At 34.2% G+C, this 17,156-nt stretch overlaps 1 protein-coding gene across 8 annotated transcripts in view; it reads left to right on the top strand.

The window, feature by feature from the left end:
- Window positions 1-14,503: 14,503 nt before the first annotated feature.
- Window positions 14,504-17,156, top strand: part of col11a2 (collagen, type XI, alpha 2) — a 40,855-nt gene continuing 38,202 nt past the window's right edge. For 2 of the 8 annotated variants that reach the window (XM_051136997.1, XM_051136994.1), the window contains exon 1: window positions 14,518-15,021. In XM_051136997.1, the coding sequence (XP_050992954.1) occupies window positions 14,940-15,021 (82 nt within the window). In that variant the 5' untranslated portion in view covers window positions 14,518-14,939. Of the gene's footprint in view, window positions 15,022-17,156 lie in introns of all 8 variants that reach the window. The other 6 variants (XM_051136991.1, XM_051136992.1, XM_051136993.1 and 3 more) reach the window with 6 other exon arrangements.

Below are 17,156 nucleotides of genomic sequence, written 5' to 3'. Positions count from 1 at the left end.
ATGATGTAGATTTTTTTTTTTTTAAGTTGCACTCTTGACATATATTAATCTATTACTTTTCCTACATAAATATATGTAAACAAATATATGGTAAAATGTCTTTTTAGGAGTCTTATTCCTTTCCAACAATGTATAGTTTGTCATGATTACATTAGGATTTATTTGTAATATGGTGAAGTAAACTTAGGCGTCCCACAGGGGGACAGTGACAGTTAAAGGGTTAAATAAGAATTTTTCACTTATTTACTTGCATTTTATGCAGTATCCTTTTAGTTGACACAGGTGACTCTTTTAAAAAAAAAAAATAGCCTAAAGTCTTAATGTTGAGACATGAACAAAACATGTTAATAGGCATGTGACTTAAGCTCAAATCACTGTTGTATTAGTATTAAGATGCTATTATAGTTTAATATTTTGAATTTTTTTGTACACATTACCAGCCGAAAGTTTTTTTTGAACAGTAAGATATTTTTTTTTAATGAAGTCTCTTCTGCTCATCAAGCCTGCATTTATTTGATTCAAAATGCAGCAAAAGAAGTAATATTGTGAAATATATTTAAAATAACTACTTTCTTTTTTAATATATTTTAACATGTATTTTATTCCTGTGATCAAAGCTATATTTTCAGCATCATTACTCCTGTCTTCAGTGTCACATGATCCTTCAGAAATCATTCTACTATGCTGATTTGTTGCTCAAGAAACACTTTTTTATAATAATTATATATATATATGTATATATATATATGTGTGTGTGTGTGTGTGTGTGTGTGTATGTATGTATATATATTTATTTATAAATAAATATATAGTTTTTTTTTTTTTTTAAATACATTGTTAACCTAAATAAAAATGATAAATGTTGCTTTGGAAATAGCCACAGTAAAAAGAAAAAAGTTAACATTTAATTTCAAGTATCAATTTTTATGGATTTATTAACTATAATAACCTTGGCTCAAATTCTGATTCCCTTCTCTCTTTTTTAACCATATTGTTGATTTTTAGATTAGTTCTTCCCCGGTCATTACTAAAAGGAACTCTTGATTTGTGAGGTTGTTTTGGGGTCCCTCGGGCGCAGAGGTGAGTTGGTTTGCTCTTCAGTCCAGCAGGACCCCCGGGCCCTGAGCCGCTGCTGGCGCTGCAGTGTTGCAGCGCGACCGCTAGAGGGAGGGCTTCTGCAACGTCACTCCTGGAACGTACCAATGACGTTCTGCCTCAACTTAAACTCCTCCTTCACTTCCTTCTCCCTTCTTTTCTAAATTCTAAGCCACGCATGCAGGGGAAAAAAAACAGAATAGATAAACTGTAGTCCAAATATCCAAATTCATATATTTAATGCGTACTTCTGACGTGACTAAAGAATCGTCGTTAGAAAAATCTGAACCTGTTAAGCTATAAAACAGACAAATAGTAGGTGCCTCAGCGTGTTTTAGTGTCCGTTTTAATAGTGTGGACATGTAATTTCTTAATAACTTACCACTGCATTGAGTACATAAAATGTACTGTATGTACGATGAAATTAAAAAATGTTTAATATTAAATCTGCGTCGGTTTGAAGCAGCGCTTTATCGAAAGCGCGTTTCCCGTGTGTGAGATGCGCCTGCAGTTCCTCCATCCGCCGTGAGGTGGCGCTCTTACAATGACTCCTCTGTAGTAGAATGATGAGGGCAGCATATTTTCGCAGTTATATTTGCGCAGTAAACTTTCTGCAGGTCTAGAACTGACACCAAAACCTAGGTCTTGTGTTTTGTTTACAACAACGGCTATTTATGTCACGTCGCACTACTACAATAAGGCACAGCAAGCCTTTTTACACTTAACTCTACCTTTTTATGTCGTCATTTGATTGTTGGGAGTGAAAAAGATGGCTTATTGTTGAGGTGATGATTTGTTTACATTACATGTTAAGCCAAAAAAATTTAATTTATGCTTTTGAAATGCATTTGCATTTGTTATGAAATATGACAATGCATTTAGAGCTCTAATAAACTTAAAATAGCCAAGTACACCGTCGACTCAGTTATCGGTTAAATTACAAGGCGGCTCCACCTATCAGCTGGACCAGCAGTGGTGTGAGGTGAATGCAGGACAGAAACCTCACTGCTAAATTTTAATGACCATTACTGTTCCTTAACATGCCATTTCCCAGCAAAGCAGACCTTATGTTAGCCATATATAATTAAATGTTACAAATGCATTACCGTTGTTAGTGTAGATTTTATTATTGCTGTCCATTTGTTGCTCAAATTCAACGCACCGAATGCATGCGGAAATATATTTATTTTTTACCTTTAAAAAAATATTGTATGTTTCTAAGGAAGGTTGCAAATCTTAAATATTCTACTGGCTACAACATGATGTGATGGTTATATGACAGAGTTTAGCCTATGTTTGATTGTATATCTGTTATAATTGTTAGGGTCCTTGTGAACATATTTGTTTATGTGTATTATTTTGTTTATATTTTTACCATTCAGATCTGTGCAGAAGAATTGTCTTTCTATAGTTGTTGACATGTGTGATTGTTTTGCATCTGGTTTGGGTTGTGTTGCAGTGAGGAATGCATATTTGCTGTTGACTAAATTATAGAAAAGCTGCAGTCTGAGGACACTGTGTGGCAGTAAGGATGTCCAAAGGCTTTTGTTCTCTTAAAAACATACTTCTACTTATAGGATCATTTTTTCAGAAATGTAAAGTTTTCTCTTTGTCTTGTGTAAACATGCTGGAGAGCAAAAGAAAACAAGCGCATGAGGATATAGCAACCAACATTATAATTTGGTATTTTCCGGGGAAAAAAAGGAATACAATGTTTTTTTGTGTGTGTCTTGAAAACAAATATTTTATGCGCTTGCTGATGCAAAATATGGAACTTCCTAACAGATTGTATTGTTTATTTTGTCATTACACTACCAGTCAAAGGTTTTTGAACAGTAAATTTTTAATGTTTTTTAAAAAAAGTCTCTGCTGCTCACTAAGCCTGCATTTATTTGATCCAAAGTACAGCAAAAACAGTACAATTTAGAAATATTTTTATTATATAAAATAACTGTTTTCTAATTGAATATATTTTAAAATGTGATTTATTCCTGTGATTTCAAAGCTGAATTTTAGCATCATTACTCCAGTCTTCAGTGTCACATGATCCTTCAGAAATCATTCTAATATGCTGATTTGCTGTTAAAAAATATATTATTATTATTGTCAATATATAGAAAGATCCAAAGATCAGCATTTATCTGAAATAAAAGCTTTTTTTTTAGAGAAAGAAATTATAGAAATTAATACTTTTATTTAGCAAGGATGTTTTAAATTGATCAAAAGTGATGATGAAGACTATATAATGTTACAAAAGATTTTTGCTTCAGATAAATGCTGTTCTTCTGAACTTTCTATTCATTAAAGAAATCTGAAAAAAAATGTACTCAGCTGTTGTGCTGTTTCCAACAATAATAGTAATAAGAGAGAGAGAGAGAGAGAGAGAGAGAGAGAGAGAAAGCAGCAAATCAGAATTTTAGAATGATTTCTGAAGGATCATGTGACTAGAGAAATGAAGCTAAAATTTCAGCTTTGAAATCACAGGAATAAATTACATTTTAAAATATATTCAAATATGAAGCAGTTAAAATCTTACTGTTTTTGCTGTACTTTGGATCAAATAAATGCAGGCTTAGTGAGTCATTTTGCGTCCGGCTATTACAATTTGATCAAACAAAAAAGTGGAAAATAAAATGAAACTGATTTTGTAAGATGATCAGAGAAGGTAAGCAAGGATCAGAAACAGAAAGATAATAAGGGGAAAGGGTCGGGTTTATTATTCCATGTCATCCAGTGTTTGTTTATTCATGATGTCACTCACTAGATGTTGTTGTGTCAACTGTTGTAATGACTGGAAAAGTGAACTACATTGGAGCAAGTGATGTTTTTTTTTTAGTTTAGTATTTCTGCCAAGTTTTTCTTCAAAATGTATAATTGTTGTCTTATGTAGGACTTGACCTAGTTTCCCAGATAACACTATTTTTCTTGAAAAAAAAAAATCAATTTATTCAACAAGGATGCATTAAACGGATAAAAAGTGACAGTAAAGATCTTTAATGTTGCAAAACTATTTCTATTTCAAATAAATGCTGTTGTTTTGAACTTTAATCAAAGAATCCTGAAAAAAATGAAAAACTATTGGGCAGCACAACTGTTTTCAACAATGATAATAATCTGAAATGTTTCTTGAGCAGATTTCTAAAGGATCATGTGACACTGAAGATTGGAGTAATTGTGCTGAAAATTCAGCTTTGATCACAGAAATAAATTACATTTTACAATATATTCACATAGAAAACAGTTATTTTGAATTGTAATAATGTTTTACAATATCACTGTTTTTACAGTATTTTTGATCAAATAAATGACCGTATATATCATGTAACTCTTGCACATCAACAAAATGTGATGGCACAGTTGGTGGTAGCCTAGCCAACACTTTAGAGCACTTTGAGTTTATTCACAATAAACCATATCTTTTTTGGTTTGTTCAGTATAAATCTACATATTGTAGAACCTAAATGTTAAAGTTTGGTTGTCTTAAGGCCACCCTCCTTGCGTCTCTCTCTACTTCTCAATCTGTCCTTCTCTCTCCACTCCCATCAGGCCTGTACTGTACCTATGGCTCTCTGTGTGTCTCTCCCTTCCTGCCTCACAAAAGACCCCTCTGTTCTCTGGGCTTTTACCCCGGCCACCCCACCCCCTTCCTCAACACCCAAGTGGTACATTCCCTCTCCTCCTCATCCTCCCCCTGCAGTGCATGTCTCATTGTGAGGCTCTTCTACTCACCTTAAGCTGTAGTCCAGCTACAAAGCTGCATTATTACGGTACAGTGTGTGGATGGTCTGTGCCGCAGACACCTCAAGCTGATGTGTTCAGATCAGGCTTGACAAACAGACCTGTTGTTTCACACATGCTGTAGAGCAGAGTGTAACGCTAAGACGTTTGTCTTTACCAGCTCTGTAGATGCAGAAACACTGAGAATGATTGATGCCTTAAAGGAGAAGTCCACTTCCAAAACAAAGATTCACATATAATGTACTCACCCCCTTGTCATCAAAGATGTTCATGTCTTTCTTTCTTCAGTCATAAAGAAATTATGTTTTTTAAGGAAAACGTTTCTGCATTTTTCTCCATATAATGGACTGATATGGTGCCCCGATTTTGAACTTCCAAAATGCAGTTTAAATGTGGCTTCAAACGATCCCAAATTCTGCTGTATTAGATCCCAGCCGAGGAAGAAGGGTCTTACCCAGCGAAAGAATCTGTTATTTTATTTTCAGTACAATTTAAATTCTTTTTAATCTCAAATGCTCGTCTTGTCTTTCTCTCCCTGAACTCTGTGTATTCTGGCTCAAGACAGGTAGGGTATGTCGAAAAACTCCAATCGTATTTTCTCCCTCAACTTCAAAAATCATTTCAAAATCATCCTACATCACTGCAGAAGTACCGACCCAGTCTTTGCAAAGTGAACATGCAGATAAGATCAAACACCCTTAACAAAAAAGGTAAAACAGCGATATAGGGCTATTTTGAAGTTGAGGGAGAACATGAGATGGGAGTTTTTTGACATTCCCTAACTGTCATGAACTGGAACAAAAACAGTCCAGGCAGAGTAAGACAAGACGAGCGTTTGGCATTAAAAAGTATATAAATTGTATTATTTTTAATAAAATAACCGATCGTTACGCTAGATAAGACCCTTCTTTCTTGGCTGGGATCGTTTACAACCACATTTGGGATAGTTTCAAGCTGCATTTAAACTGCATTTTGAAAGTTCAAAATCGGGGCACCATATCAGTCCATTAGATGTAGAAACATGCTGAAATGTTTTCCTCAAAAAACATAATTTCTTTTTGACTGAAGAAAGAAAGACATGAACATCTTGGATGACAAATGGGTGAGTAAATTATTTGTAAATTGTTGTTCTGGAAGTGGACTTCTCCTTTAAGGGTCCTACAACTTCACTAAGTCATCACTAAGAATATACCTGTTCAAAAATTTTGAGCTAGTATTATTTTTTCATGATTTTAATAAAAAATAAAATATATTGAATTAATAAATATGAAAATATACAGCAATATATTGTATTATTATCATTGTTATTTAATATTATTTATTTACATTTTTGATGTTTTACATTATTTTATTTTAAGATACACTACCAGTCAAATGTTTTTGAACAGTAAGATTTGTAATGTTTTTTTTTACTTTCACCAAGCCTGCATTTATTTTATTCAAAATACAGCAAAAACAGTAATATTGTGAAATATTTTTACAGTTTAAAATAACTGCTTTCTGTTTGAATGTATTTTAAAATGTAATTTATTCCTGTGATCAAAGCTACATTTTTAGCATAATTACTCTTCTTTAGTCTTTAGTCTTCAGTGTCACAATAATTCATGTTTTTTGAGCAGCAAATCAGAATATAAGAATGATTTCTGAAGGATCATGTGACTGAAGTAATGATGCTAAAAATATAACTTTAAAATCACAGAAATAAAATAAATTTGAAAACATTTTAAATAGAAAAGTGTTAAAAATATTTGGCTTGGTGAGCAGAAAAGACTTATTTAAAAAACATGAACACTTAAAATGTACTTTTTAGATTATTTTCATAATTTCTGTTTTCATTCAAATTTTTGTTACATTTGTAATAATTCCGTTTTGTTTTTTGTTTTTTTAATTATATGTCTGATATATATGGCAACTAACCGCAATAAAAATAAATTTACTTTTATATTTAATTTAATTTCAGTTAGTTTATTTTGTTTGTTTTTTTCACATTACTTTAGTGTTCAGTGTCACATGATCCTTCAAAAATGATTCTAATATGCTGATTTGCTGCTCAAGAAACATTTCTTATTATTGTCAGTGTTGAAAACAGTTGTGCTGCTTCATATGTTTGTGGAAATGGAGATACTATTTATTTAATATTCTACTGAACTTTTTATTCATTAGAGAAAATCTAATGAATAAAAAGTTCAATAGAATATTTAAATAGAAATCTTTTGTAGCACTATAAATGTCTTTACTGTCACTTTTGATCAATTTACTGCATCCTTGCTGAATAAAAGTATGAAAAAATGCCTATTTTCCTGTAGAGAAAAAGGTAGTATACATTGTTTTTCTTTCTTAAGATGAAATGCAAAACAAAATTTGAAGTTTTGTAATGATTATGAAGCTAGCTGCTAACTAGTTGTCCATAGATCATCACATTCATCATTGTGCATGACTGACCCATGCAGCTCTAGGCTGATCCTGGAGGGTTTTTCCTGCAATTAGTGTTCTGGAAATTGCATGTTGTTTTTGTAAAACTTTCTGCTAAATGACATGTACACTCTATTCCAAACTCCTGCCAGCTGCCTTGCTGTCTACTGCCTAAATCAGCAGCTACCTTCTAAGGCAGCATCCCAACCACAATAGAACCCCATAAGCAGACCAACATTGATCTGAACCCACAGAAATGCCACTGATTTATGATTCATTAGAATGCTAATCATTAATTTATCATTTGGTCCTAAATAAACAAATCCATTATTAAGACATTTTAACTTTAAACTGTCTTGTCTTTAAACTTCTGGCCAAAATACAAGTCCAAATACAAGCCAAATATATAATCCATAATAACCCTTTCCTTTAGTGAAAAAGTCCATCTATTGTCCTCTCACATCAAAATCCTGCCACATATTTATTTAGAGCTGTTTTGGACTGTTTTTGCTTGTAACTGGTGCTTGATCTGTGTATATTTCACCCCTGATAAAGATAAGGTGACTTTTTTACTGGAGAAGGCAATATTATTATAGATGCCTCGTATTTTAGCTGGGAGCAGTGATTTAAAGTTAAAAACATCTTGACAGATTTGTTCCTTACAAACACACAGCTTTTCAATATGTTAATTGATGGACTGGAGTGGTGTGGATTACTTGTGGATTATTGTGATGTTTTTATCAGCTGTTTGGACTCTCATTCTGATGGCACCCATTTACTGCAGAGGATCCACTGGTGAGCAAGTGATGAAATGCTGCAGAAACAAACTCATCTGCATCTTGGATGGCCTGAGGGTACATTTTTTGCAAACTTACATTTTTGAGTGAACTATCCCTTCATTTAATATCTTGTTTGATATGAATACACTTCCAGCTCATGTTAACACATTTTACTATGTTTAAATCTGTTCCACAGATTTTCCTCCAAAATAATGCGGATTTAGCCTGGACCTGTTCAAAAGACAGATTTGAAGCTATTTTTGAAAATACAGTTGAAAAAATTGTAAAATATTATTACAATGTAAAATAAAGTTTTTCTATGTTAATATTCATCAAAATCTCATTTATTCCTGTGATGCAAAGCTGAATTTTCAGCATCATTACTCCAGTCTTCAGTGTTACATGACCCTTCAGAAATCATTTTAATATGCAGATTTATCATTAATGCTGGAGCGGTTGTGCTGCTTAATATTTTGTTGGAACGTGCAATACTTTTTTCAGGATTCTATGATGAATAAAACATTAAAAAGAACAGCATTTATTTAAAATTTTCGAACAATATATACTACTGTTCAAAACTTTGCGGTCAGTAATTAATTAACAGTAATTAAGAAATTAATAGTTTTATTCAGAAAGGATATGTTAATTTGATGCATAAAGTGATGGCAAAGACTTACATTGTTAAAAAATATTTATATTAAATTTATATATTAATATGTTAATTTATATATTTAATAAATGCTGTTCTTTTTAACTTTTTGTTCATCAAAGAATCCTGAAAAAAATGGTAGCACAGCTGTTGCCAACATAGATCTTTGTAATAATACATCAGCATATTAGAATGATTTCTGAAGGATGACGTGACACCTAAGACTGGAGTAATGCCTGATGAAAATTCAGCTTTGCAACGCAAGAATAAATCATATTTTAAAGTATATTAAAATAGAAACAATTGTTTTATATTGAAATAACATTTCACAATATTACTGTTTTTTCTGTATTTTTTTTATCAAATAAATGCAGCCTTGATAAGCATAAGACTTCTTTTTAAAAATTGACAAGTCTTACTGATCCCAAACTTTTGAATGGCAGTGCATATATAGAAGTATAAAACAGTTGATTTTTCTCTTTTACTGCCATGTTTCAAATTAGATTTTGTAATGCAATTTGCTACTGCATCCAGGAAATTTTCATGACATCCTCTCTCTCTGTCCTCTGCATCACCGTCTCTTCCCTTGACTCATCAGTATGTCCCCACATTTCCACTTCAGTCAGTGGGTCACATGAATTGACCTCCTCCCTCCTCCCTTCGGCTCATACCCTCTCTCTCTCTCTCTCTCTCTCTCTCTCTGGGTAAATACTGTTTGATCCCTCTCTCTCTCTCTCCATCAATAGCCCTCATTCATTCCCTCTCTCCTGCTGCATGCCATCGGACCCCCCTTACCTTCCCTATTCATTCCAGTGATTTTTTTCCCTCCGTGAAGTTTTCCGTGAGTTCTCAAATAGTTCAGTACCTGTTCTCTCTCTGTTCACATCATCTCTTTCCATAGCCATTTTCAGTCATTCTCTTCTCCATCTTCCTCCCACACTTGCCTGTTTCACCTGTTTTGAATAAATGTACATACATACACTACCAGTCAAAAGTTTTTGAACAGTAAGATTTTTAATGTTTTTTTAGAAAGAAGTCTCTTCTGCGCCTGCATTTATTTGATTCAAAGAACAGCAAAAAAAGTACAATCTGGAAATATATTTACTATTAAAAATTTATGTTTTCTATTTGAATATATTTTAAAATGTAATTTATTCTTGTGATTTCAAAGCTGAATTTTAGCATCATTACTCCAGTCACATAATTCTTCAGAAATCATTTTAATATTCTGATTTGCTAAAAAAATAAATAAATACATAAATAAATAAAAATGATGTTGAAAACAGCTGAGTAGATTTTTTTCAGATTTCACTGATGAAAAGAAAGTTCAGAAAAACTGAATTTATCTGAAATATAAATCTTTTGTAACATTGTAAATGTCAGTGTCATCACTTTTCATCAGTTTAAAGCATTTTTGCTAAATAAAAGTATTAATTTCTATAATTTATTTCCCAAAAAAATAAAAAAGTAAAAAATAAATTTAACTGGAGTAATGATGCTGAAAATTTTGTTTGATCACAGGAATAAAATTCATTTTAAAATATATTCAAATAGAAAAAGTTATTTTAAATAGTAAAAATATTTTACATATTACTGCTTTTGCTTTTTACTTTTATTGCTTTTTTCTTAAAAAAAAAACATTAAAAATCTTACTGTTTGAAAACTTGGTAGTATTGGCCTTTTAAACATGTGATGAGAAATATGAGTTCAAATATGATCTCTGACTTTTGGTTGCAGACATTTTAGCACATCTGGGCACAGTTTAAGATCTCTTCTCGAACACCACAAGAGACTTGAGTCTTTTTCCCAAGAAGAAAACCTGAGGTGAATGAAATTAGTTAAACTCCTTTTGTACTCCATTTAATCTCATTGTTTTCTTGGTGAAACTGTAGCATATCTGTTCTGAAATGTCCATTACATGAGCTGTCAGTGTATGTTCCATTATAAGTATCCGTTGTATAGTCAGCGACTGAATAAGCTGAAGTAAATGGCTTAATGATGCATAATTGTGCTAAATGATCTGAGGCGCATTCAGCAGCCACATTTAGAAAATCTGAAAAAAATGAGTCAAGCTGAGCGCTTATGTCAGTGTTCACACGCTCACACATGCTATTATAGTCTGTGCAGCAAACAAACAAACATTTATTTGTTGCTTTAAACTCTTACTAGCACAGCTGATGCTTTAATATGGCTCTTACATACAAGCTGGCATTAAGCTTGCTTCATTTGAGACCTTCGGTCTCACCCTTCCCATATGGGCGTATATGAGTCCAGCATCCAAAATCACTGAGCCATTCTCTTTCGCTCTTTCATTTTGCACTCTTACATCTGGGTCTCTACTTACTAGGAGCTCTGTGTAGCATAATACAGAGGTACATACATAGGCAATTTTTGTTTCAATGCTCCCGCTGTAACCCTGTACCAACCCAGTCCATTTCCTCACAAACACGCTCACACAAATATACACATGCCAATCTATTTCCTCCCCCCCTTCCCGATCTATTTTGGTGTGTTGTAGTGGGCTAGGGTGTGTGTGCGTGGTTTGCAGCCCTGCCCAGTAAAATACAGACTTTTTTAAGGAAGTCTGCAATATAATCTGGTCGCTTTATTGTAATTACAAGGTCCCCATTTTGGAAATAACCAGGCTTTCCGCAAGCACTTGCCGTGTCTGTCTCCAAGGAAAACTTGAGTTTGCTTTCGTGTGCCCCCCCTTGAACTGCTCCGTGCCCAGCACGTAGCCCTATCGGGAGATAATTCATTTTTTCACACGTGCGGCGAATCTTAGATGTTGTCATAAAGTCTGTTAGCATGGGTGGCCAACCGAAACCTACACAACCGCGTGGCTAGCGGCCTAACGCCAAAGCCTGAAATTACTGTGGACAAATTAGTAGGCTGTATTAATCCCAACAGCTGTATTCGCTCAAGGTGGGAAACATCTGTCTTAAGGATTTCTGAATGGCTTTTTACCTTTTTGCTTTCTAGTTTTATCATTAAATGGTTTGCACAAATGCCAAGACATTATGTCAGGCGTCTATTTATGTGGATGTTCTCAAGGTACTTTGCAGTGTTTGAGCTGAAGTTGTGCTTCAGTGTTTCTCTGGATGTAAACTGGTCTCAGGCCATTTCAACCCAGCTGTATTTTTTGTACCTTTTCAAGGTCTGTGTTCACCTGTACGCCAACCTCTGCTTGTTTTTTATATGTTTTCAATGTCTGTGTTCACATGGTTTCAGACAGGCAAGCAGTAGGCGTTTCAAAAAATGTAATTGTTTAATGTCATTTTAGAGAGTTTCCTTTTTTCCCTAAATGCTGTAATTGTGAAAACTGAAGGTAGTTTTTATCCTACTCAGCACATCAGGCCTTGCAGTTAGGTTTAGCATCAATGCTAATTTAAAAATATATATATATAAATAAAAAAATAAATAATTTCAATCTGCATTTCCACACGACCAAAATTTTATTATATAGTTTATTTATTTATAAATGTAAATGTATTTATAAATGTATTTTTGTATTGATAAAAAATGTACTTATATATTATATATTTTTAATTTATTTATTATTTTAGAATTTATTCTTTTAGTTTTGGACAAATTTGTGACCCTGGACCAAAAAACCAGTCATAAGGGCCAATTTTTTAAATGAGATTTATACATTATCTGAATAAGCTGAATAAATAAGCTTTCCATTGATGTATGGTTTGTTAGGATAGGACAATATTTGGCCGAGATACAACTATTTGAAAATCTAGAATCTGATGGTGCAAAAAATCAAAATCCTGAGAAAACTGCCTTTAAAGTTGTCAAAATAAAATTTTTAGCAATGCATATTACTAAGCAAAAAATACGTTTTCATATATTTGTGGTAGGAAGCTTACAAAATATCTAGGAATATGATCTTTACTTAATATCCTAATGATTTTTTGCATAAAAGAAAAATGAATAATTTTGACCCATTTTTGGCTGTTGCTACAAATATATCCATGCTACTTATGATTGGTTTGTGCAAAAGGAATTTAAGTACTGCATTACATTTTATCTTCAGCAGTGAAATAGCATAGTACACCTGATTTTCACTTTCCACCCACATCCCTCATTTTCCATGATCTTTTCTCACATTTTCAAAAATACCTTTATTCTTTCTCACACTCTCCTCTGGCCTCTCCGAGTCAATGGGAACACCACAGATTTAAAGTGTATGATTATACTGTTTTATTTTAGGAACGCTAGTGTGCACCAGCCAGAGGCCTTACAAAAACGGATGCCATGATTGTTTATGGATTGTCTCCTTTAGGCCATAATGAGCCACAAGACATAAGAAGCACTAATTTGATTCATTTTTTCTTGCAAAGTAGAATTTCCCTGGAGGGAAAATCTCTCATCAGCTCTTAAAAATATTGATAGGAGTTATTATATTCATAAAAGAGCACAGTGCAGCTCATATTGTGATTGGTGACAGTATGGAATTTTATTACCAATCAATGGCAACCATGAGTAACGTTTTTTTTCTCATTTGAGTAACCAGAGACTTATTATAAGGGTTGTTTCTTCAAAAGCCTAGGAGCTTAAGATAACACATAATCTAAATAAATGACTGGGTTTCTTTTTTTATCCCTTACTCTGAAGAACTGCAGTTTGCTGCATCTATAAGAGGTAATGAGAGAAAAGAAGGAAAGGAGGAACATCAAAATGAACCGGTTTCTTTGGTGTATCAGAGATCAAATGGGAGCGAGCACATAATTACATTTAATCACTGCTTTCTGACTTTTGTCACTTAAACAAAAAACTTAAAAGGTCTGCTTATAGGGCTATGACTTTTATATATTAACTACTTAAAACAAATATTATACTTAACACCGTATACACTGCCAGTCATATTTTTTTATGTTTTTTTAAAGAAGTCTCTTCTGCTCACCAAGCCTGCATTTATTTGATCCAAAGTACAGCAAAAATGGTAAAATTCTGAAATATTTGTACTGTTTTCTGTTTGAATATAGTTTAATATGTAATTTATTCCTGTGATTTCAAAGATGAATTTTTAGCATCAATACTCCAGTCACATGATCCTTCAGAAATCATTCTAATATTCTGATTTGCTGCTCAAAAAACTTAATTAATTATAATTGTTAATATGTTGAAAACAGCTGAGGAGATTGTTTTCAGGTTTCTATGATGAATAGAAAGTTTAGAAGAACAGCATTTACCTAAAATAGAAATCTTTTGTAACATCAGAATTAAGTCACAAAAACGTTTGCGTGTTGTTTCCGCGTCTTTATGATAGATGAATCTTGTTTAACATTGTTAAGTGTTTTCAGAGGCGCCAAAAGATTTTGCGCGAGAGGAGTCTCAGCAATTGCGCGCCATAAACCACTGACAGAAAAAGTAGTCGGCCTGAAGGCCATTGATATTTCGCATACAAGAAACATTTTTTTAGTAAAGGTGTACGATTAACCGAAATGAAGTTTTGCTGACAAGGCTAAACGTTGATTTCGTTCCATATCTGCTGGCGTGGTCATTTAATTTGAGTAAACGAGTTGGACCGAGACATCAAAAGGGAGGGAAGAGCATGGGGAAGAGGGCACGTGACGTCACGAGCGGATAAGGATCTGATTGGCGGCTGAAATTCTTCATGCCTACGGACCCATCGGTCCTACATGGTTCAGCTGTGAAACAGAAATAAATAGAGAGAAATAAACTAAGTGAACTACATGCCAATCGCTGGCACGTCAACATCAAACATCTCATTTGATGAATACATATATTTTGGGCCATATAGATCCTTTCAGATGTTCTTGAACTTACACGTAACGAACGTGTAGAAAGCCGCAGAAGTCCGTATGCATGCATTTCCCTCCCTCTTTTTTTTTTGCTCTCTACCCTCTCATTCACTCTCTCTCTCCCCTCACGCACACACACACACACGCTCCCTCGCATTTCGTGGGAGAAAGTAAGAAGAGGGAGAGAGAAAGAGAGAGATTGAGCGAGAGTGATTTGAAGCCTCTCTCTGCTCTCTCCGCTTTTCTGTTCACTCAGACTCAATGGGGCTCTAGCATTAGGGGTTTCAAGCTGTAAAACTACATATTTATTACCCGTTCCCTTCTTTTTATTTAAGTTTTGTACATAACACAGATAACTTATTGAAGAACAAGGTGGGTGTGCGTTTCAAGACCTCTTTAGGCGCACCAAGTTGATGTGGAAAGAACGAAAAAGCTAATTTGAAACTGTCCTGCCTTGTAGTCCAACCAAACCGGTCAAATAACTTGGGAACTATGGATATTCGGAAGAAGCGGAGGCCGTGGTGCATGGAGACCTCGTTCGTGCTCCTCCTGTGCCTTACTTTGGCACAAGCAGGTGAGCATTTTGCTTTTTCTGTTTGGGTGCCTTCTTTGATAAAAGAAACTGTAATATGATTTATGTATTGAGGCATTTTGCGCAACAGTGCGTTTTGATGCGCTTTTACGCACGCCAGGTAACGCAGGCTAATCCACGAGATTACGCAGGTGATCGTGTATTTGTGTTTCCAAGATGCTGCTTGAAATTGTTTGCTAACGTATTTTCAGATAAAGTGATTTCAGTTCATTGATTTATACTTTTAATTATGATACATCCTTTTGGATCTAACTGTCACGTTTGGTGAGCTAACATTACCAGGATAAAAGTTGGTTTACCTCCCTTAAACTGACATTGTTTTTTCATCCTGTCAGAATTTTCAAGAGCTGAAATATGCACAAAATAAATATAGGCTCCTGAGTTGAGCTCCAGGCCGCGTTGGCACACATTATGTGGCATCCCAGACGGGGGCATAGGATAGGACGGTGCTTTCACTGACAGGTTTCACATCCTGGTTCGAACTTAATTTCGGCGCACAGCACCTTGAGTTGATATTCGTTATTAGCGCTAACAACGAACATTAATCGTAACGTAAATTCAAAACATATAGTTAATTTTTTGGTTACATTTTTACATTTTCATTAATTGTTTTTATTATTGCTTTTGTAAATTAAATGGCTGGAATGCTTGATTCTGATTGGTCAGTCTTGGCATTTAGCGCTCAAATATTTTTGAATAATAACCGTTGCTCCTAGCAACACTAACTGACTGCGTCTCCGGAGCGTTACTAGCTGTGCTCCTATATTCAGTCTCTTCGCGGTTTCTTTAAAATATTTTTAAAAATCAATTATTTTGATACTTTTTGGTTTGTTCGTTAATTTATACCCTATATAAACACTCCCTTTATAGTGTTCTAAGACATTCGCGGCAATGTCCTAATCACTGTCGAGTTTGTTTTTTTCATAATGACTGGCTGACTGGACATTATTTGAACTCAGCTGAATTTGCTCTGAATTGTTTTTATTATGTTTATGTTTTACTTTGTTTTATTATTATTATTATTATTTATAATACGAATCCATGTTGTATTTAATCAGAAGATTATTTCATTTACCCCACACGTTATTTTTTCAATTAACGTTATTTTATACACAAATGGTCAGCTGCGCTTCTAGCGTTCGCCACTAGTCAGTGAGTGGCGCTAGAGAGTCTACCGCATTTCCAAAGACGTTTCTGTTACTGTAAGTAGAAGCACATAATTAGATAAAGCACATTTTCACACCAGATTTAATTTATATTTAATGTGCTGAAGCTTCTGGTTTAATGAAAGAGTGAGCAACAAAACGATATTTTAGATGATAGCGCGCACTAACGTTCTCAGGCGTAATGTAATTCCAGGTTTCTGATTTGATCGCTTTTTTCTCCCCTTTCCCTCCCTTGTGTGTTTGGAGGAAGTCTGAATATTTGTGCCTCGTATGAGTAGGTTATTATTCCGCCCTGTGGTTCACAGAAAAGTAGTGAATGAGTTAGTGTCTCCGTGTGTGAGCTCAGTGATATTTGTGTAAACGCACACGACTATTACACCTGAAGAATTTTCCACAGTATGCCAGTTTTAGGCCAGTGAATGTTGCACTGTGAATATTCCACAGCCTGGTGTTGCTGGTTCAAAAGCATCTATTATTTTTAATACCAGAAACCAGATTGTTGAAAACTGTGAACTTCAAAATGTTATCCAATCCAAGCTACTATTTAGTTTTAAGTTCAAGTCCATTTATATCTGCTAATCACCTTTAAGTGGTCATCACTGTTCCATATTGTTAAATTTGAGACAGCAGACAGACTTTTAAGAGCGCAGTGATTTTAAGGTGGGGAATATTTATTTAACATTATTTAACTCATTTCAAAGGCAGCACTCTCAAAGAACGGTCTGTCTCACTTATGTTAACCAAAACACCCTCAACCAAATGCAGCGATGAGGACTGAATGGAGCCACTGTGTGTGAAGGAAATGCCCAGAATATTCAAGTGTATGTTCGTAGCACGTGATAAAAGACTGTCCTCACGGGTGTGTCCTTCATTCCTGACAGTTTCATGAATGTCATTGTGCTATTTTACTCTTGTCATGAAGTACCTTGGAAATATAAGGCCCGAAGAGTT

Source organism: Labeo rohita, chromosome 19, assembly GCF_022985175.1.
Source record: "Labeo rohita strain BAU-BD-2019 chromosome 19, IGBB_LRoh.1.0, whole genome shotgun sequence".
NCBI lineage: Eukaryota > Metazoa > Chordata > Actinopteri > Cypriniformes > Cyprinidae > Labeo > Labeo rohita.
This window is presented reverse-complemented; position numbering and strand designations above follow the sequence as displayed.